General features: G+C 36.0%; 1 protein-coding gene across 1 annotated transcript in view; it reads right to left on the bottom strand.

Annotated features, from left to right (window-relative positions):
- The window catches only part of LOC128792411 (BEN domain-containing protein 5), a 562,082-nt gene that overhangs the window by 523,021 nt on the left and 14,877 nt on the right, over positions 1 to 24,184 (bottom strand). The window contains exon 2 of the mRNA XM_053950814.1: positions 21,660 to 21,782. Coding sequence (XP_053806789.1) covers positions 21,660 to 21,782 — 123 coding nt within the window. The remainder of the gene's footprint in view (positions 1 to 21,659; positions 21,783 to 24,184) is intronic.

The following is a 24,184-nucleotide window of genomic DNA, read 5'->3' as shown; positions in this document are numbered from 1 at the left end:
TTTCAGGATCACAGTCAGAGTTCCACTCTCTCCAATACTTCTCCTCCCAAGTGACACAAGTAAGGTGCACTGGATCCATTTCCTGGGGGCGTTCGGCCCATAGGCCCTGGTAACGCAGTTACTGCTTCTCAGTGGTCCCAAACAAGTGTAATGAATAAATCTTTAATTCCTTTGTATTGAATTAAATTGCAGAAATATTAATGATGTGTGGCCTAGACTAAAACACCCACAGGAGTTTTATAAATTAAAACTTTTATCTGAATTAGAGTAGGAGGCAGAATTGTCTTCCACACAGAAAATTAAGGGAATTTAAAACCTTTAAGAAAGAAGGACTGGTTGAAAAAGGAGACAATCAAAATCAATCTTAAATATATTCATTGAATATAAAAGAAGGAAGGGTGAGGTGGCCAGTGCCATGATTTATTTTACTAAAAACAGTTACAAAAAGATTCTCATATTCTAGGAGTCCAGACAGTGCTGCCAATTTAGGATGAGTTCTTCCTTTCAGAAAAATACTTTTCTTGGTCACAGGTGTTTGAATGATGTCTGGGCAAATGGGAAGGGGGACTAGAGGGATTAAAATATATTAAGTAGGCTTGAGGTTCCTCCTGCAATGAGGATACAGTTACAGAGATTTCACATTATAAATAACTGTAAAGTTCTAGCATGTGTTAATCCCAAAGGCCACCTACTGACATCACTTGCAACTTTCTTTTATAGTCCAGAAGAATAAACAATGCAATTTAGAAAGACAACACAAGCAGCTAGAACTGGAATATTTTCTGTCTTTTTATGTTCATTAAGTAGAGCAGTCTTATTGGTGATGCCAGTTTAGAGCACAGTAAAAACAGCAACAAGTATTCCTGAATATTTAGTGATCATGATTGCTCAACAACTACTATGAACAAAATAGCATAATATACAAGTAACAGATATCCCAAAATATTGCAAAGACCATTGTGTAAACAGCAGGCTCACATAAGTATTAAGAAATTATACAATACAATCTTGCTGAAAGAACTCAATAGTTTTGATCAAATGAGATTGATATTTAATCATTTGCAGCCAAGGAGCCTTATTTCAAAATTGCCCTTTTCAATAAAAACTAATGCTTTCAGTTAAAGGACCTAAAAAACCTGGTGCTGCAAAGAATAAAATGTCAATGTTCACCGAGTAGGGAAATTGTAAAGGATTAATAAAATGGAGTCAGGCTCTTGACTCCTTCTCCTACATCTGTGAGAGTCTTACAAATTACAGAAATATCATCAGAGCCCAAGACTGCAGGAAAAATGCTCCAAAAAGCCACAAAATCATGTAAACACACCAACTGGCAGTGGTAAAGCAGCAACTTAGTAGGGAGTGTCAAGAGTGCTTAAAAATCAGAGGCCTGTGCCCTAAGATGGCCATCACACACCCACTACACCAAATCCACCAAATCCCCAGAAAAACAGATTTCTCGGCTCCCTCTTTATCAACTCCCCAAAGGCCTCCAATGACAGATGGGCAGTTCTTTATCCACAGCAGTGAACCTTTGTTAAAGGAAAATCAGAATACAAAGAGGTTTTGCATTAGAGTCACGAAACTCAGCTTTCTTTAACAAAGCGTGCGCTCCCAAAATGAATCTCTCACGGCTGTGCTTGTACCACATCTTTCAGAGCACAGCTCTTAAAGGAAAAGCATTTGGGGAAATTTCTGTTTGGAAGTCACTTAGCATATAATGGGTGCTATCCTAAATAAATAATTAATGAGTTAATAAATAAATTATAACAACGTCTGCAGCCTTAACCACGGAAGCAACCACCAGCCAGGGCAGATGAGGGAGTAGGAACTGCAGTACCTCAGTGGGATGTACCATCACTGGTGTGTCACAGACAGAAACATGTTCCAAATACTGACTCCTTAGGGCCTGATGCTCAGTGCACACTACTGAAATCTGTTGCTCTCTACAGCCTCTGGTGTAAAACATTCTCATATGTACCTGCTGCCTAACAGCACAAGTGTGCAAAAAAAAGTACTAAAAATGGTTTAAAAAAATTTAAAACTGCATATTCATTATTCTTTCGTATATCACAGCAGTGCTACTTATGTAATGCTTCCTACTCAATATATTCATCATTTTGCAAAGACCCTGAGAATTCTTGTAATGCAAAAGACAAGGAAGTTCTTTCATCCTACAAGAGAGGATATTCCTGTTGATTTCTTACTGCACAGTAATGCTGTAATTCTGCATTTGGCCTACTTTGGTACCTTATACACAGAATCACCATTTTGCCAAGGGAATCCTTCCGAAGTATAACTACACACTGACACTTGAATAAAAATTAATACATGGAGACCTTAATCAGAGACCTACAGTTATATTATATTTTCAAGGACCTCTCAAAAGTCACCAGAGCTGTAAATAAAATCAGATTTTTTTATTAAAGAGTATTAATGGAAAGGTTCCAGGTATTGCCTTATAAAAGAATCTTGCTTTTTGAGATGGATCCTGGATAAGAACCTTCTTTAACTAATAAATTACTGGGTTTATAGCTGAAACTTTATCTTATTTTAAAAATCCTTGGAAAAAGGTACTGCAAGGATAGACTTTCCACACTAATACTGAATGTGAATAGCATCTGCCCTACATACAGCTTTTGTGGAAGAAACAGTCTTATTTTAGTTTATTATAAAACTGAATTTGATTCTCTATGCCATTATCAATCTAGTCACAAAAACAGTTTGGGGGCTAGAAATGTTATTCTCATTCAATACATTAATCCCATCATTTCATTGCCTAAAAGTGGTATCTTACCATATAATCTCCATGATAAAATTTACAGATAGACTTTCCTGCAGTCTGGGTACATTTTTAGCCATTTCATCAGATTAGACTGATACACAACTTTTCTGCTCATCTCCTCCTCCTCCTCTGTAGCTCCTGCTCTAACATTCTTCTGTAGAACGAGGTGATTTCTCTACTCTTCTCTTTATTATACAGCATTTTGATCCTTCTGTAGGTAATGGAACTTGCTCCTGTATTTTCACTTCTACAATTTTCTGACTCCTGTGTCTTGCTATTTTCCTTTCCTCCAGACACCAGCCTGTTCTGGAAGTCCCCCTAGACTTTCAGATTTACCAATATTTATTAAATGCCAATACTGCTCAAAACATAACTACATTATATTGGTTTGTTTTTATGATGCTGCTAGAATTTATACAGGTCTTTGTAACTGTACTCACATGGATGTAACAGCAAACTGCTTCCCCTCATTTATCTTTGTTTAGCTAAAGCTTAAATTAGACCTTAAAGAACTATCTAGTTGATGTTATTTTTTCAATCAGAAGTGATAATTTAAATATTGACATTTTAGATGGCACCAACATGCTTTTGATTTCTGCTATGGTTACAATGGTTTTTTATATCTGAATGTCTGTCTTAATTTTGTTGGGGTTTTGGTGTTTTGTTGGATTTTTTTAATATTTTGCTGAATCCAGAAGCGTTTCCTTTTATTTCAAAGTATTTCTATGTTTGTAGTAAATTAAACATTAATCTTTCTCTGCAAATGTCAAGTGATATTTAAATGTTTTTCTGGCAGATAAATGATTATTAATATTAATGCAATAAAATCACAGCTCTTTGTCCTTTCTTTGATATTTAAGAAAAAATTAAGAATGTCAAAATAGTTCTGCAAAAAGAGAATTCATTGGTCTACCATCCACTCTTCATTAGCCTGAGAGGTAAAAAATTACTGATCTTGTGAGACAATGTGTTTATAGAATCAGAAAGGGTTGAAAATGAATTACTCTATCAGTGGTAGAGTGTGTATCACTTCAATGTGAAAATGCCTTGTTAAAGTTCATTTTAATTTAAAGCCCCCTTTTGTCATTCAAAAAGCTTTAGCACAACGAAAGAATCTTTGTCACTTTCATAATTAGCCCCTCTTGCACTAAATGAGAATAAAATCTGATCAGAAGTCCATACAGGCAAGGTCATAAATCAAAGAGAAAAGCTCCACAACAGTCCTGTAAGATGTCCAAAGGCACACACAGCTTGGAATTAAAGCACTGCAGTCAGGATCCACTCCCAGAAACCACAGCACAAAAAAAGCCCCAATAATATCTGTTTGACAGGCTAAATTTATCTCCATATTCTGTAGCCCTATAAACACATTTTGCTGTTTAGATACAAAAGCAATTTCAGCACCAAGGACAATCCAGGAAAGCAAACAGCTGTTAAAGTGCTACTATTGCCATTTGCCAAGCAAAGTCAAATTAATTTAACTTAATGCTCTCACTTCAAACTGTGGCAAAAAAAAAAAAAAAAGAAAAAACCAACAAAAAACACTATATATGATAATTGACATAAAGTAGGAAAAAAGTTATATTAACAGAAAAAAACTCCTTAGGAAGTTTGATTTTATACACAGCAGTGAGTATGCAGCCCAGCTCAAATGTAAACTGGATTTTATTCAACTTATTTTCATTTTCAGATGAAAGTAAAAAGACATTTTGAAAGATGTAATGGAATTCTCAACCTTGGAGAGTTATGGAGAGAGTGACAGCACATCACTCTCTCTACTCAGGGATCATAAGAACACCAATAGATATCCAAGCCATCAACATATTATTTTATTCCTCATGTTAACACAAAATGAGGATTTCATCAGAAAATGATGCCTAAAACATAGGGAGAGAGAAGGGCAAGGAGAGGGCAAGGTAGGAAGTTGAAGGGAAGACTGCTATAGAGTGGCAGCCAGCAATGAAAACTTGTACTCAACAATAGGTACACCTCTTGTAATTCCATTTAATATGCTAACATTAAATGCTGATCTTAAATTTTAATCCGATGAGAGTACTTTTAAAGTAGCTACATTCATACAAACAGGAACTTTCATGAAAATTCACATTCACATCTATAAAGTATACATATATGTGAAGACATTTGTATTTGTATAGCTCTACCTTCAAACACACTGCTAAGTCCATTAAAATTGTGCAAATCTCCTTTATGAGATTTTGGGTTTTAACAATATTTTCTCTGCAGAACCAAGCTATTTCTGCAATTCTTTGCAGAACCAAGCTATTAATGTCTTGTCTCTAACCATGCAAACACCAAACTACTTTCAAAGGAATGGCTTGCCTGGAGGGCGTGGTTGCTTGCACATCTGTCACATGTTCCTGAAATTCCATGTTACAATAATTATATAATGATCACACATAATTCAGTTCCACATATTTGGCGACATGTGGGATTGGTCTGCTAAGCAACAGACTTAAGAGATCAGTGTGACAAAAAGAGAGCACTGCCTTTCTCCATCCTCCTACAATCTCACATTTCAGTTCGCTAACACTGAGCTTCTCACATTGGCTCAGGCAGGGAGCACCCAAGTTTCCTCCAGGACACAGTCCCCCCATGCTTGAGGTACAAAAGAAGTGTCATTTCCCTTGTCTCTCAGACATACAGGTATCTAAAAAGTGCCATTTACAAACTCTCATACAAGCAAAGCAAGCCTGGGAACTGTGACGAGGGCATGCAGGTGATTAGAGAAAGAAAATGGATTTAAGATGGATGGGATGAGAATGTGAGTCAGACATATTATTGAAATTGAACTGCCTAGATCTTTTTCTTATAAGTGAGTATTCCAAAAAGCCAATAAAGCTTTTAAACAAAAAGCAGGCTTTTTTTGCCATATAATAAACTAGATTAATTGGCTTTTAAATACAGAAAACTCAAAATGAAAAAGTATGAAGGAACAAAAATCAACACAGAACTCCCTTGCCCACTGTGCTGTTATTTTTCACCTTTATCTGAATCTCACAAAATATGGAGGAAACTATGATTTTAAAGCCAATCACATCACATATTCACTTTTTCTGTTCTTCTGTTAATTCTTTGATATCCAGAAGTTTCTAGCCTACCAAGACGCCCACTTAAGCTTGATTTAGGATTCCAATTAAGTGGAGAATTTTTTTTTTATTTGACTGTATCTCCAAGTTTTTTCTCACTGGGTTTGAGTTTGGTAGGAACATATTTTTCCAAAAAGAAAAAAAATCTAAAAAAAAAAAGAAATATGTAGATTTTTAAAACAGACAAAATTTTCTCATAAATTATTTTATGAACTCAGAAAGCAAAACAGTATTTCTAAAGTAATTAGTATTTCAATAACCTTACAGTGATTGTAGAGCTGTATTATTGTGTCTCATGGGCATGAAGTGACCTTGATCAATTATACAGATCCAATGTTGCTTTTGACTCTTCAAAGGCAGGGACTTACACACACTTTGCAGTACTATTTCTATTCAAATTTAGGCTGAATTCTTAAGAGAGGTGCCAATTTACCTCCACATATGCATTTAAAGAAATATCAAAACTTTTCAGTTAAAAATAACAACAAAACATGCTACTTTTATTACATATTATATTACACTTCTAATAGTATACCCTGACAATATAGGAAGCTGATATAATATGAGCTCTTTAGAACATAATTAACTATGAGATAAAAGGTTTAATTAAAATTACTTCTTTAAATATATCCACGGTTAATTCCAATTTTCCATTTGAATCTATATGTATGTGCTTTACAACACATTCATTCCTTATGATATACAAAAAGCTTTGTCTTATTAAATGCATTGGAAAGTTTTAATACATTATGAAACACTGGACAAGGACTTATATAACAAAACAATTACCACCTTAAGAAGCAAGTAATTATTTCTGGTTCCTGATTTTAATAATATTCTAGTAGTTTAACCTCAATAACCTGTATTTCTTTAGTTTATTTACTTGGAAGTAAAAAATCAGCATGAGTTATTTAATACGTTAGTAAAAAATTTTTACACGTTTCTATCCATACTGAAAAACTTTCAAATTAAGAAGTTAACAAATGTCACTAGCTTTAACCAAATAGACCTGCTATTTCAAAAGCCAGTCTTCAAAACCAGGAACCTTTGAAAAGTCTGTCTATTCATGTTCATATTTTTACCACACTGATGGGAAAACATTATCTCTGTGATTGAAAGATGACTTTCTGTCACACTGCTGATGTGAAGGCAGTCAGCAACAGAGGGACCTTTGGCTTTAGAACATCCCAGGCTCACAGGAAACACGGCAGTCCCACTGTCCCCTCTAAAGAAGGAAATAGTTGATACTTTGGGAATTATAACTAGAATTTTAAAAACTTCCAATTCTGAACAGGGATGCAACTTCTTACAATTACTAGGATGGCAGAAGTGTTATAAATATCAATAAAAAACCTTTTTTACAAATAAGTATAAAAACAGGGAATATCAGGAAACCTAAAGGGCTAGCAGATATATTTTCATTTAAAGAAAAAAAAAAAAAAACTATGCTTTTGTTGTCAGCAAAGTTATTTTTTTTAAGTTCACATAAAACTTCACCTGCAAAAATCAGTTCTAGAAACGTTGAGGGATTTGGCCTCAGTGTACAGAACAAGGTATTCCAGAGTCACATGGATATTTGTGTCTTTTTTCCCCTTTCTCTCATTATTTTTGCATTTGCTGCTGCATTTTGCTGCTCATCAAGGCCTAGAACAGCCTGGAATGGAACCCACACCCCCAGGCCTCACCCCGAGCACGCTGCATGGCAAGGGTGTGGTCCAAGGTGGCCCCACCCATGAGTGTCACGCTGAACTGAGCGTCCACCTTCCTCTGCAAGGCATCTGACACCAAACCACACCAGCACATTCTTCCAACATCATCCAACAAACAATAATCATGGAGGAATGTTTGGCTAACAATTTTTAGGGGGCAAGATAATTTTATAGGACTAGACAGGTTAATTAAGAATACTACTAATAAAAAAGTTTATTTTCTTTGGTTAGATTTTCTTGGTGTTGAAATATTTCTGCAAGATTGGAAATAATTCACAAACATTATCTTTCCAATGTAACATCCACAGTAAAATGACATTGGATTGCATATTAATTAGCCAAAACGGAATTTTCTCCACATTTTCTAGTTCATACCCTGTGGAATTTTATGTTGTTAAAATATAGTAGCCTGTATTTGCTCTCACTATGAAGTTGTGTAGGTAAAAAAGACCAAATCACAATTATCAAATTACAATAATACAACTTTCTGATTTCAGCATTCTTCCTTTCTCAGAAGAACCAACAATTTAACATATGTCTTCCAGTTATTATTATCAGTTAGCAAAGCTTGTTACAGTACTGTCAAAGAACACAATATTGCTTTTCTCCTCATCTAGGTTAAATCAGCCAAAACTGAATAGGTTGCAGAAGATAATGCTTGTTCTCCCTCCTCTTTCTTTACTCAGCTGGTTCATTCTTCATTAGTCTGACTCAGAGAAGATAACCTAACACAATTTTTCCAACAGTATTTAAGTTTCCCGTGCTGCTGAAATAATATCAGTTATTGTTATATTCTATCTGAAATAGTATCTATTATTCCTAATATCTGTTGAAGCATGGCAGACTATAAAATAGCATCCCTACAAAGGAAAGTCCGTCTTATCCACCGTGATTCAAGATGACACATACTTTGTTCAGTTTTAAAGAGTAATCAAAGGTGTGGGCTTAAATCCAATTAGTGTGCTTCAAAGAAGATAATGTCAAAATGCTTCAAATGGTGATTCTGCCTTGTAACACTGAAGCTCTGAACTTCTGGGAGCCTCGAATTCCTGGAACTATAAAATGAAAACAAAAGTACCTTGTAAAGCACACAGCGATGTCCTGCTGCAAAGGACTATAAGCATAAGTTGTTATTAACTGGGCTAACATTCTAAATAAAAAATAAAATCAGAGGTCTTGGAAGCCACGTATTCACATCCTAAGAAGCATCTAGATGTCATTGTGACACTGCAGATATATGGGACAGACACTTTTAATTGAACTCCTCGTAGTCACTGAGAATTCTCAGTGATTCCTCTCAGTGATTCTCAGTTCTCCTTTTCCTACCATCTAATCAGTTCTGACTCCTCTGGCGTGCACTCTCACTGACCTTCAGTCACAGAGAATTTGCCCACTTGCCACACAACTACTCATCCATAGAAAGTTTCACAAGCTTATGGTCTGACCCAAAACCAACTGAAACTGTAGTTATGCAGAAATTTTTCCTCTGATTTCTGATCTGGACCAGGTACTGAAGATTTGGCATCTGTCAACATAGATCCCCCATGCTAGAGAAAATATTTAGAGTGCACAGCTGAAGCTGGAGTTTTGAGCAAGAAACATTTCATGTTCAAAAGAGCATACAGACTGAATAAGGACAAATATCAGGACAATAGCTCTGGATCCCAGTTCCTTTGAATGTTAAATATATATCAATATAAATTATGACATTTAGGAAGAAAAAAAAAATAGGAAGCTTTTTGGAAAGGCAGATTTACAAAAGTCTTTCAAGGAGGGATACTGGTAGAGGAAATTCTGAAAACGGGAAACCTTGACTAAAATAAAATAGACAAAATGTTTACTGATGAAAATGAAATGCAAATATGAGGGAAGGAAATAAATTGATCACTAAATCCCAAAGGATAAAGAAGAGCACACAGATGGGAATGGAACGGAAAAACAAAACAAATGCTAATGGCAGACTGATAACATGGAGTCCTAGAGGTGATAACAGCAAGATTTAATTTGATACAGCAGTTAATGTACAGGCTCGAGGAGTGAGGCTCAACATTCTCTCAACATATAAAAGAAGATACTTTAGCAATAACATTTACACAAATGCAGAGAGTAAAGAGAAATAACAGGCAGGACAGCATAGAGATAATCAAGTAAGAGGATGAGAAGTGTCTGGGATGAGTGAGAATCGCCCTGAAGCTACTCAAACAGAAGAGACACTGAAAATACACGCAGTAATAACCAGAAGTCAAGTTCCAACTTGCTATCAGCTTTTATTTCCCAGACAAAAGCATAAATTAATTATAACATTGCTGCCCCATTCCTCGTCTTAACTTTACTTTTAGTAAGGAGCACAGCTACCATCCATCACGCCAGCGAGCTCAGGCACAAAGCTCTGCTATTTTGACAGCAATGGATCTGTAACAGCACAAAACTCCAGAGTGAACTCACCTTCTCAGTATTCATCCAATTTCAAGACATTTTGGGCTGTGCTAACACTGCTAAACAATCTAATTTAACTGTGCCTACACAAGAGGCCATCAGCCCAGTGCAGTATGTGGGCAGTTTTATGTTGCATTGAAGGGGTTCCATTATACAACTTAACAGTAATATGAAATATATATGTAAAGCCTTATATAATTGGATCCTAATATAATAAAAACTGCAAGTAAGAAGAAAGACCAAAATGGAACACAAGTATCAAAAAGAATTCTTAGTCAATCATTCAAAAAACTCACTGTGAACATAATTTCTTAACCTGACCACCAAAATTCTAAAAGGAAAAGGAAAAAACCCTAGATGTATTATTCCTTAGCTCTCCATATTTTATATTGCATTCATCATAAAGGCTTAAAAGTTTTTCACATCAGAAATATGACATTCACTTACAATCTTAAAAAAGGCTACTAAAAATGAATTATTCATAACATAGTACAGTAGTAACAATAAACATTCAAACCAATTTTTTTTAAAACAGAATAAATTATCCTTCTTATGAAAAAGCTACAGTTTCAGATGAGAAAAAAGAGATGTGATTCCACCAGAAACTGTTAGAACATAATAATAACCCTTAATATATTATGGTAATTTACCTTCACATTATGTTATTGTAGTAGATACTGGAATTCCAGTAGCTGTCTAAAGAACACACAGCAATAATTTATGGTTCGTTCCCAGATTGTTTTCAGAAATACAAACACTAAATCAAAATTAGCATGCTAAAGGCTGAACCTAGAAGGCAATTAGGTTACTAAATAGCATTGATAAATGCAAAATGAAGCTCTGCATGTTTGCAAAATAATGTGTTTCCCACCTAATAACTTGTATCCAAATTCCTGTTAGGCTGAGCAAAAAATTCCAAAATATTTTCTCCTGAAATCAGATAGTATCCATCCAAGAATAAAAATACTTTTTGTTTATGAAACACCTCTTCTGAAGTATGTTTTCTAGCCAGTATTCTTTCAAAAGTACAGACCACTGTTTATTTCACAGCGTTTTGTATCTTCTTGCATTAGAGTGGCAGCTCAAACAAGCAAAGATCTTAATTTGGCTTGTTAACTTTGGAACAGCAGGCAGTTGAGAATTTTTAAGTGATTTAAAGAACAACAAGAACAGAATCTATCTGAAGTGTATTCTGATTTCAGGGCAAAAAAAGAGAAAGTGTTCGTCTTGTAAGTGATCTCTTAGGGATTTCTGGAGATTGTCTAGTCCTGGAAGAGGGTCAGCATGAGGAGGCTGCTCTGAACTGCATCTGCCCAGGTTTTGAACGCCTCTGTAGATGGAGACTCAACAGCCCCTCTGGGCAGCCTGTGCCAGTATCTTCAGCCCACTGGGAACAAAATCAAACATAACCACACACAGGATAGGATTTACAAGGAAAGGGTGAGGGAGCTGGGCCTGTTCACCCCTGAGAAGACATGACTGAGAGGGGCCCTCATCCCTGTCTGTCAGTGCTTGCAGGGAGGGATCAGAGCAAGGACCAGGCTCTGCTCAGTGGTGCCCAGCAATGGCACAAGAGGAGCAGGCAGAAACCGATACACAGGAAATTTCACCTGGACATCAGGAAGAATTTTCCTGTGTGGTGACTGAGCGCTGGAACAGGATGCCCAGACAGGGTGTGGAATCTCCTTCACTGGAAATATTCCAGAACTGTGTGCACACAACCCTGTGCCATGTGCTTGAACAGAAAGGTAGGACAAGGTGACCCACTGTGGTCCCTTCTCACCATCCTGTGATTCTGTGAAAGGTATTCCTGTACTGGGAAGGAAGTACAAGGAACATTGTTCTCCCATCTGGTGCTGCCTGACCCCTGTCCCGAGCCGAGAGCAGCACCACATGTTGTGGTCACACAGTGACAGAGAAGCAGCAGCTCAGCATCGCTGTGTCCACGGCCAGTGGGGGCTGCCATGAACATTTCAAATGGTTCTTCTCTGCTTTAGTCCCTTTCCTTCTGTTTCCCCGTTCTTTGTAGCATACCTGTTTGATCAAATCTAGTAGACATAGTACAAGATATGAAATTTCCTAGATTTCAGTCTGAATTTGGCTCACATATATCTGATGCAAAGCACTCTCAATGTTTCCCAGCCATTTTGCACTCATTTCACACAGCTGAAATTCACTACAAAAGGCACTAGGCAGTCAAGAACCAGGGCTTTTGTGTTCCTGTCTTCTGCAAAACAGGGATAATATTACAGGTTACTGAACTAACTGAACAAAATACCACTATTTAGTCAAGCAGAATATTTCAAAGTTCTCCCAAGATGAAAATAAAGCCTTTACAATACCTCTTGGCTCCCAAATATTTACTGTTCTGATGCCACTTTCTCTTTTATTCTGAGTAAAGCCACTCCTTGTGATAGTCTATATAGCACCATCTGCATAAGCAGAGTAAAGAATACTTCAATTTCTTCTAGTTCTGAAGGGCTCTGATTTCAAAAGACAGAGGTTAAGCATATAAACAGGACAGTGAAGGCAGAGTAGTACTTTCAGGAAATAGCAAGGAGCAGCATTCCTGGCAAAATAAACAATTCCAATTTTTTTTTCATTGTGCAGTGGCTCTACACTGTATTTTCCCTGGGTTTGAGAACCTGGCAAGATGAAATTTGGGAAGGGTGGTTGGCAGCTCTTTTAAAGGCTCAAAATCAGATAAAAACCTGAGGTACAGTTAAGGTCTCCACTGCACCCATCAGAAGAGATTGACCTGGACCTACCAATCACTCAAAACTAACACAATTCTCTATTTTAAGAAGCAATTATTCAAAGTAATTATTTCCTTAGTAAGTAACTGAGGCAGAGGTCACCTGTTATTCTATAGAGTAACCACAGATTTATTCAAATCCAGGGATTGCATATGAGAAGAATTTTGCATCTCCTCATTAGTGACTTCCAATGGTGTTAAAAAATCTTTAGGTACAGCACAAATGTCATCTAGACATTTTTCCTTCATACTTTTCACTGTCCCAGGCTTCTATTGTGTCACTATATATACATACCTCTATACATTCCTGATTCCTGATATCACATTCATGTTCATATTAACATGTGCAGTTTGAAATAAACACAGCTGCATTTATGTCAATGATTTTATATTCAAATATATCTGATTATGCTGAAATAAACACAGCTGCATTTATTTCAGTGATTGTACATTCAGATAAGGATATTTGTTCAGTGTAATGTAATGTTCCTTCTCACTGGCAGGGACATTGCTATTCTTTCTTGTATTTCCCTCTATCATTTTTCCAGATGGAAAATTTTGAACAGAGACAGAAAAATGGAAACTGGAAACTTAACTTAACTCAGAACCTTTACCTCAGAATACGTAGGAAAATCCTTTTGCTTATTCTCAAAAAGTACTTAGCCATCTTTATATAAAACATCTTTGTTGTTGAGGGTCCTTTTTAATTCCTTCTCTGTCAGAGAAGAAGCTTACAAAAATCCCATGAAAACTTTTAAATCTGATGGAAATGTAAGTATCAGGAATGTGCAAAATATTAAGAATGGATCTGCATCAGGTCTGTTTCTGGACAACACCACCTTCTGCCACCATCCTCCTAAGAAAATAGTTTGAATGGAAACAAGAACTGTAAGATTTTCCTTCCTGTTATTTGATCACGTATAGTTTTGCATGATGTTAATTTTGGCTTGCAACTATAACCTGTAATCTGTTTTTAGAAAACAACACAACATTATTAAATGTCTTAACAGAGATTAACCATTTAATCAGATGTATCTATCAAGTGAGATCAAGGTCCAGCCCAGTAACTGCCAGAAATGGATCCCTACAGGAGAACATAAGGAAAAAAACAAGTATTGGAAGACACCTCCCAGTATAATTCCCTAATTTACAAGGCACAGTTTATGAACCTCCTGAGCCAGAAATGGTGTCAGTGTTTAGCTCTCAACTGATTTTTCTTTCCTGGGCTTGCCAGTTGTATTTTTTATTGAAAGCATGACACATGTCAAGTTTTAGCATCCACAATGTTCTGCAGGAAGAAGTTCCACAGCTTAATTAAACAACATGTAAGGAATCATTCTCCTTTGTTTGCTTTCAACATATTAACTGCTAGGTTCATTTGATGGCCCTTAGTTTTTGTACAAAGAGAACAGACATGAAAACACTGATATTTTAACTAGAAATCATGAATTTACAGACCTTTATTGCTCAGTTACCTTTTTTTGCAGACTAGGGATCCATACTGTATTTAGTTGTTTCTTATACCGAGAAAATATTCTGTGAGCTTACAATATCTGGTCACAGACATTTCTGCTTTTGTTTCTAGTTGCTTATTCTGGTCCTTTTGGGTCAGCCAAAGAGCAAATCCACACTTGTGCTTTAATACCAGCTGAGGAGATGCAAACACATGGGAAGAGGGAGGAAAGGATTGGTCCTGAAGAAGGTAGTGTGAGAATCAGATGGTAAACTGACTGAGAAAATCATAATTGTCACAACAACTGCAATTAACATCCTAATTCTTTACTCTCATTGTTACAGTAATGCTTCCTGCATTTTCATTAATTAATATCTATTTCCCACAAGTTACACTATCTGACTAATGCCGTATGTGTTGGCTGGTATCACACTGACATCAAGTATTCCCCATTTGTAAAAATGCCTTCTATACTATATCTGTTTAGATATTTAAAAGGTTAATATTTAGTTCCATTTGCAATGCTGACCTAGCAAGAAAGAAATTAATTTGGCATTACAGCAGTAACATCAATTTCCCATGTAACTTTAGTAATGCATTTACTGGAAAGAGATTAATATCAATTCCATAAATCATTCACGTGCTTTTTCCGGAGTTTGAGACATCTGAGTAATGTCATATATGTTAACTGATAGCACTCTGTGCATGCTACATCCATTAATCTATGCCTAGTGTAATCATTAAAACACACAAAAAAATTAAAATCAATCTTTTGCTCTTATTTTTTTTTTCTGACTTTTAACTTGCAGTAGTCCAAAGGTATTGATACTCTGATAGAGTAACACTGCTCTGAACTGGGAACAGACATGTTCAGAAATGGGTAACATTTGCTAAATTATCCCTACTGGCAGTAATAACCACTTCATGCCTCCCTGTGAAATGTGGCATAAATTACTGTCAAAAAATAAGGAAATAACTAAAATGTTTCATTAATCAGACACACCTTGAAGCCCCAAAAGCAGGCTGAAAACAGACATCATTACTGAAATAACACAGAAACTTTCATTTCTTTGTTTCTACTTTACAGATGAGCATCCTTGTAGAAGTGAAAGCCAGAACAATTCCACCTGACCTAGTGATTCTAGATATAAATGAGAGATTATAATACAGGAAATTTGGAATATCGACTAGTATTTGCTCCAAAACACAGTTTAGCCTACTACTAAAAGTGTTTGCACTGGAAGAAAGTATCCTTACACAGCTTTTGCACTTTCTATTTCTACTGATGTGCAATTATGACACTTGCCTGTATTGCTTTATTCCTGCTCTAGGATATCATTGCAGTGCTACTGAAATCAGGGGGGAAAAGGGTTTTTCTGTTCATTTAAACATAAACACAGAGAGGGTCAGATTGTTTAATAATTTTGGAAGCACATTACAATTCTGTTAGATGGCAAAAAATACAACTATTTCCTAGGTTGGATTTCAGTTTTTCTTTGAGTATGATACCTAACAGTATCATCATCTGTGTTGTCTTAGTTTTCATTTTTAAATTTTTATGAACAAAAATGTCCATTTCAGAAAATGCTTTGCAAATCAAATTTTACAATATTTTACTAATCACAACTAAGATTAATCACCCTTAATTTTAGCTGTCTAAAGTTACATGTCAAGTCTTAACAACTGGGACAGCAGCAACCCCAAAGGGCAATCCATCCTATATTATCTCTGCTTTTGTTCAGAAGATATCTTTCATGGTAAAGCTCAATGGCCTATTTCACGCCTCTAAGTGGTTGCAATGAGATCAGCGGAATTACAATCACTTATTGCAATTTTGAGTGTTGTGCAAAGTGCTTTATAAGTACATTATCCTATTTTTGAAATATAGAAGGATATTTAAAACCTTAACAAAAATGATACGAGGGTACTTCTCAGTCATATGAGATCTCTTAATACATTGTAAGTTTTAACTTTCTCCAACTGATTAATATCATTTAAAATTCGTCAGCACTGAATTTTTTATCAGGTTTCTAATGCAAAATATTTTACAAACCTGCTGTAGGAAAAGACAAACTAATGTTTGTAAATCATTTTCATTGCAAGGTGGTGGTACAGCAGTTTACATAATTTGAGGCTTACAGTAATTGAGATTGGATCTAAAATTTTACAAAACTTTAATTACAATCTTTTGAACATAAACCACAATACAGAAATTACCCAATCATAACATTTTTTCATAAAAAAATAAGAATTCATCCAAAGGATAGAAGATTTAATGACTCTTGGCGGAGTTCCACTTTTTGGTTGAAATGAAAATAAAAGCAGACAGCAGCTTCATTTCTAATTTCAAGAAACACAGTTTTTCTTTAACAGTTAAACAGCATTATATTTGATTAACAAGCTAAAATATATATTTTCAAAGCCTTATTAAAAGCCCCTGTATTTAACAGTGTGAATGCTGAGATTTACGAACCTCTGTGAGCCAACACTGCTCCTTCAATTCTCAAAAGTAATTATAAAACAAGCAATTTGAGCCACAAGCAGCAGAATCTGTCGGGCTTGGGGTTTTTAACCACGCTCACAACACATCACAGTCTGCAGCCTGACTCCGGCTCCCTCCCATATTCCCTGTGCCATCCCAGGCCAGGCAGGACTGGGCTGCATTCCCGAGCCAGAGCCACCAACCAACCCACCCTGGGGACTGGCAACCCAGTGACACCAGGCAAAAGGAACATTTAAAGCTCCTCAGCATTTTTCTGCAGCAAAGCCACACCTGGCAGTGTCAGCCCAAGTTTTTCATCTGCCAGTTCTCTCCATGGAGAGCCCAGGGAGGCAAAAGCTGGAGAACAACCGGAGCCCACCTCAGAATCACTCTGCGATGGAGCCAGAAAGGCAACTGGTGGCTACACCCAGCAAACAGCCTTTGTACAAGGAGAAAAAAGGTGGGGTTTTTTAAGGGCTGAGTAATTTGGTTTATATTTTCTTTGTTCACTTTGCAAAATACATATAAAAAGCTTCCCATGCATCATGTTAAATTCACTAAAAATTTGTGACCTCATGCAGAAGCAAAGATACTGCAGATATGTAAGCTCCCAGAAAAACAACTGGCTTCCAGCACTGGAGGTATCATCTCCAAAAACATCTCTTACAGTTAAAATGACTAAGCAGATAAAACAGCTCTTAGTCACAATACAGAATAGGCTGCTGGCTTAATGGATGCCATCAGAAATCACAAGCACTAAGGCAATACAAGACAGTAGGGGCAGCTGGCTAAACTAAACTTTGAAGTCCTTTAGATAAAATGTCTGAAATACCAACGCACCTTGAGTATGAAATGCCAGATTCCCTGAAGAACATGTTCATATCAAAATCTGCGACTGCCTCAATAAGGAAGGACTTCTTTGTACAGCAGAAATGAATACATCCTTTTACCCACTATATTGTGCAAAATTCCCGTTTTGACAGAACAGTAGGTGTGATGAGAGGTAAACATTTGTACAGATGTGCATTGCTGCTAAACTGAAACTGTGTTAATAATTTAATGCATTAATGAACATTAGGAAACAGAATTACAACTGACCAAATGTACACATTTAAGATGTGGCATTCCCTTTAAATTTGTACTGTGCATAGGTAGCTATGCTTTCATTTTTCCCTGAAGCTAACTCATGTTTCTTGTGAAAACTAAAATTATCCAAAAAGTATGGTGTGGTATGCAAGGAATCTGATTTTTTATCAGTTTCTTTCATGCTAATGATAAATCAATGTAAAAAGTTTATTTTGGCTGTATATATTCTTAAATATTAATAAAGATAAGAACGAAGGTTCCAGGCACAACACTAGCTTGAACTATGGGAAACACAAATTCCTCACATACTTGCAAGTTGATAATTCTCCATCTTCTCTACTCCTCTGTCAGTTATTAATAAGATAAAGGGCTGAGGCACCTTTCTTCATTTTCAGTAATTGCATTTATTTTACAGCAATGATTTTTTTCCTAGTAATAGATTCATTAAGAGTATGTAAAGTGCAAGGCACCAGCTGCTTTAGCTCCTTCAGAAAAGGACCTGGACAGTATAAGGGTTCACAAGTTTTATAGAAGTCAACAGTACCATGCTATTGTGAAAAAGATTGGACTGTCACATTGCAGAAGTAAATAGATTGCAAGGCATGTCATGTAAAAAACTCTACATAGGATTGGCACCAGCTTATCTGAGTATCATGCTCACCTTGGACCACTGCCAATCAAGAAAGGCAGAAAACAGCTGGAGATAGGCCAGAGGAAATAAAAACAGCTGGAGATAGGCCAGAGGAAATAAAGAATGAGAGAAAATTTGGAAAATGTGAGCACTAAGGAACCATTGAAAAAATAGCAGTTATTTAACCTGAGGAGGGAAAGGCCAAGGAAAGATATGATAGCAGCTTTCCATTAAGTCAAAAAAGAAAGTAATAATCTGCTTTTTGTGCCTATAAGACTGGACAAGAATTAATACATTTTTGGCAAGAACATTTCTACATAGAAAGAAAATGTTTCTTATATTGAGCAAATTGCAGTGTTAGAATGGATTTCTGCTTTCTCATTGAAACTCACTGAAAGTGTCTGAAAAAGATAAACATCTGTCAGGAATGGTAAAAATGGTTTATTTTGCCTCTCAACAACAGAATGGACTAAAAGGAAATCCCAGTGCCCAATTCTATTTTTTGAAAGCACAGCACGTCAAAACAGCAAGCTGGACATTAGTTTTCAGACTACATAAAAACACACCTCTGTCTCAAAGAAATTCATACTTTTCAATGCTATTTAATACAATAATGATAGCAATTACAAAAATGAAACCACATTAAATAGCATTTCTTCTGCATGTATTAATATTTTTCCTGATTTCTACAAGTTTAATACCCCTTCTCTATTCTGAAATCTGTTTACTTACATTTCTACAATATAAAACAGTCATTGAAAAATAGGTATTTTCTTTCTATCAACCAGACCTTTCAAGAAAACAGAGAATGCAGCCAAAGAAAGAAAAGCCACTTACAGAATTACATTTAACACAACTTCTATTTTATCGCCAATCATAGAATGGCTTGGGTTGGAAGGGATCATAGATATCATTTTGTTCCAACCCCTTCCTGCCTGGGGCAGAGCCACCTTCCACTAGACCAGGGTGCTCAGAGCCCCATCCAACCTGGCCTTGAACACTTCCAGGGATGGGGCAGCCACAGCTTTTCTGGGCAACCTGTGCCTCACCAGCCTCATTGTAAACAATTTCTTCCTCATAGCCAACCTAAATCTACCCTCTCTCAATTTAAACCCCTTTCTCCCTGCCCTGTCCCCACAGACAGGGAATTTGGGAAAAATTATTTCTCCACCTTTTTTATAGGCCCTCTTTACCTACTGAGAGGCCACAAAAGTCTCCTCAGACCCTTCTCTTCTCCAGGCCAGACAAGCCTGGTATTCCCAGCCTGTTTCCATAGGAAAGGTGTCCCAGTCCTTGGAGCATCTTCGTGGCCTCCCCTGGGCCCCTCCAGCAGGTTCTTGTATTTCTTGTTGTGGGGGCCCCAGAGCTGGGGGCAGTACTGCAGGTGGGCTCAGTTTTACCATCTGTTCTTTGAAAAAGGCAATTTCAATAAGATATTATATTTAAGGTGGTACTCAAAGAGCATCAAAACAATCTTATAAATGTTGAGTCCTACTGTTTGGACAATAGGGTGGGATAGATTTCATTATGAACAACAATTTCATAAGTTATCCAATATCAGTTAATTTGCTTTGACCAGTAAAGGTACTCTAAGCAATTACTTGGCTGACATAGAACAAAAGATGAAGTGAATTTACATATGAAGTGTACACAATATTACTCTCACTCTTGCTAATACATTGTCATCATGAGAAAGTAAATGAAGGTATTCATTTCATTCATATTTGTGTTTTGGAAGTGTCTGAATATGCAAAGCAACATCACAGCTTCATCATACTACAATGTAAATAAATACAGTATTTCAAATAGTACCTGCTTCTATCATATTCTATTATTACCAAAGTATGTAAAGTATGAACATTACCTTTGAACTGAATGTTTTAATTTAAAAATATAATTAATTCCATTGTTCAAAAACTGGAATTAAACCATCACGCAATGACTCACAATACTTCACAAATAATTTGATGACTGCTACTGATCTTTTTCATTGCAGAGAAGTTTAGCACAATAAAGTAAATTTCCCAGCTTGACCATGATTAATTTCTTAAGCCATTTTCTGATACAAAAATGCAAAAAACCCACATAACTATTGTGAAATAGCACCCAAAGTATTTTTAAAAATAAAGAACTATTGTCTGAACCTTCAGAGATGCACCTTAAAAAAAAGATACTCTTTATTATTCACTGCATTATTTGCACTTTTTACATAATGTAATCACAGGATTTAAATAACTCAATTTAATATTTATCCAGGAACTGGCAGCCAGTATTGTACCCTAAGGGACATAAGTCTTTATAAAAAGCTCATTTTACAAGACACTTGAGCAGTTTTGGCATTACCAGCACCTCTCACATAAACCATGCTGAAAACTATAGTTTATCCTGCCAAATGCCTTTTCTTCATATGGTGTTTAACAGTGCTCTGTAGGTCTGAAATCCAGTAATAATAGATTTAAGCTAAAACTCTGGTAGCACACATGTATGTAACACAACAATTTAAACAATGCTACATTTTCATGGATATATTCACCTACATAGCCCACATGCATATAAGCAATTAAAATTACTCTTTAAATTAATGTGCTAACTACAACTCCAGTAAAAATACTTTCTCTTTCAGTTTCCAGTAGCTTCCTAAAGTTCTCCTATTGACATCAGAGGCAGAACTTCCATCTCCTATTGACATCAGAGGCAGAACTTCCATCTCCTATTGACATCAGAGGCAGAACTTCCATTAACCTCGGCAATATAGGATCAGGCCATAGGAAACCCGAAGTAATATATTTAAAGACAGCACATACACATTTTTAAAATTCTCTAATTATGCCAGGATGGGCTTGGGTCTTTACTGGGTTAACTGCCCCAGTAAACTTCTAAATTAAATTTTTAAATAGCATATTTTAAATACTACACCATAAATACATAAACACTACCACATAAATAATGACAGTATAAAATCCAGTTATGTATCCACATGTGGTTAAAGATGGACCTGATGAAAATTTTATTGTAGGCAACAGCAAACTTCACAACCTTTTTGACATTTGAAGTTTGATTTGAAGTCATACTGTGACTGAAGAAAATCAGCTGAATTTGTTAAGTAGTATTTAATGTAAGTCTTCTTTATAATTAAGACACTTCATAAAAAGATGAGTGATAAAGTTAAAAGTGTTAATATATTGACAACTAGGTAAAATAATGTTGAAAATACTCACCACTTTCAAAACAGGCATCAAATATCAGATGTCCTTTTTTAGGCTGTCCACAGTAACCAGCTGGGAGAACAATGTACTTGCTCACGTTCCCTGCTATGATATCATCACTTCCCATGGCACTGCCTGTTGCAGTAAAAGTGAAAAACCCATGAGCATAAAACAAAATATATTTAATATATAAAAAACAGTAGAAGGCTACTTCCCCACACATTTCCACATAAAATAAAATTTGCACCATTTATCATCTGCACCAGTAAATTAATTCTCTTTTCAAAGTGTATATAAGAATTTTGATATAATAATGGCATAATCTGTTAAAGCCTCTCTAAGGAACAAACCTGTTTTCTTGCATGTTTATAACCTGTGGCTGTGCCCTCTCATATGCATTAGTCTGATATTCAGCTGGATCTACTTCTTTCAACAGGAACTCTCTAGCTCTAGATCCTGCTGGATTCCCTGGAATTGAACTCCTCATCAGGTTCTTTATCACAGCCCTCAGAAGCATCTTCCTCTCTATCAGCATTAATGGGATCTTCTTCCTCTATCCTGCTACTTATTTTCATGCATCTTAAATGAACTTAGAACCTTTGAGACTTCAGTCCCACTCATATTTGAAATTTTAGAATTATTAGAAGGAAGAGACATACACCCATAGAGCCATGTGACTACCTGAGCCCTCATTGTTAGGAAACAAAACTCAGAAAAAGAACTTGAATAATTATTTTTTTAATGCGGCATTATTTCATGGTAAAATATATAAGGATATAAAGTTTCCACACAATGGCATAATTTTTGTCAAAATACATCAGTAATGAATACACTGAAAGCTTTATCCTTACTGTAAAATTACAATTACAAATTGCAGTCTGCAAAATATTTGTTTCCAAATAGGGATAGAAGAGCACTAATTTTTTTTTCCATTTGAGATATGTACAAGAAAGCAATCAAATAATTGTATATTATATCATACGTTTATATTATTGTGTGAGAAACACTCAGCACTTTCTTCACTACTTACAGCTTGAACAAGAAATATTTAACAATAGAAAAACTATCTTCTGTATTAGAGAAAATGAAGAAATGCTATGGCTTCAAGTGCAGAAGGCGTGTGATGGGATAATGGGATGATAATATCTTATTTCACTCTGATAAATACGGCTACTAAGGCTTCTAGAAATAGACTTTTGGTCTGTACTGATTTTTTTGACATTTAAATGGGTTATGGGGGATGATAAATGTGACATAAAGCTCAATTTGTTTTATTTTTATATTGAAAACTATTTCACACAAATGTTACAAGCAATTCATATTGTCCCTGAATGAGGAAAACAGCTTATTAATTAAAAGTGACCTTTCCATACATAAAGGTATTCCACCTCTTGAGGCAAAACACCTTAGCTGAGGTAACAAATTATATCAATGTATTAGTGACACCATAGTTAAAGGGTCTGTAAGGCTTTCTATCATATACCCATATTTTCACAGGTACATAAATCCCACATTCAAAAATATGCAAATCCAGGTCAATATTTGGCATATGAATCCCCAGTCTTCCCCAGGAAGAAATTTGGAACTTACTGTCTTTGGGAAATACTACAACAGAACAAACAGAATTTAGACCTTTTCTTATTTTATCATAATCTAAAAATGTAGATATTTAATAATGCATGATAGTATTTTTTAGCAAAATTATTTGTAACCTCCGGGTTATTTGTTTTAGACTGAATAATTACCCACAGACAGCAATCTGTGGCATTTAAATTGTTTTCTTTAAGTGTATAATTGATACTTAGGATATTTTAACTGGATGGGTTTTACCAGCATGCTGATACAATTTGCTTAAAGCCTGGGGACACCAGAGGCAAACTGAGGCCTGGATGGGGCATCTGTGCATCTGCATGGCTGTGATCCTGTCCCTTGATAAAATTCACCCCTCTGCATTGTGCAAGCTGCAGTGTAGAGCAGCAGCCAGAGGAAAACCACTTCCTCAGTTTCACCTGAGTTGGATTAATACATACCTCTTGCAGTTAAGATTAGTCAAATTGGTCATTTGCAATCAAACATTGTGAAATTAAGGATACAGGGAAAAATTAGTGGAAAACCTGCAAATCACCATGAGTGCTTGAGCTGCCAGGGACCAAAGTGAGGGAGTCACCTGAGTAGAGTTGTGTGAAGACTGAACTCCTCTTGGTAAATGTTCCCTTTTAAGTCTCAGCTAAAAGTAACAGACCTCTTAGGAATTGTAAAATATAAATGGGAAACACCACTTAAAGATGAAGAAACTAGAAAGGATTACATTCATAGCATTGCCAACATAAGACAGTAGAAGAAAAGCAGGCAGAAGAGAGATTTACATCTCCCTGGCAATTTAGAAAATCTGCCAATGGAGTCTTTACACAATGCAGAAGGAAGCTGTCAAGTAACTGTGTCCCAGCAAAAAGTTTCCATCTGCTCCTCCTGACCTAATGTAGCCCTTCAGGAATGAGAATAAAATCATCAAATAGCCTGCAATTCATAGTCATTTA

The sequence above is a fragment of the Vidua chalybeata genome, chromosome 9 (genome assembly GCF_026979565.1).
Source record: "Vidua chalybeata isolate OUT-0048 chromosome 9, bVidCha1 merged haplotype, whole genome shotgun sequence".
NCBI lineage: Eukaryota > Metazoa > Chordata > Aves > Passeriformes > Viduidae > Vidua > Vidua chalybeata.
The sequence above is the reverse complement of the archived record's forward strand: the minus strand, read 5'-3'. Positions and strand labels throughout refer to the sequence as shown.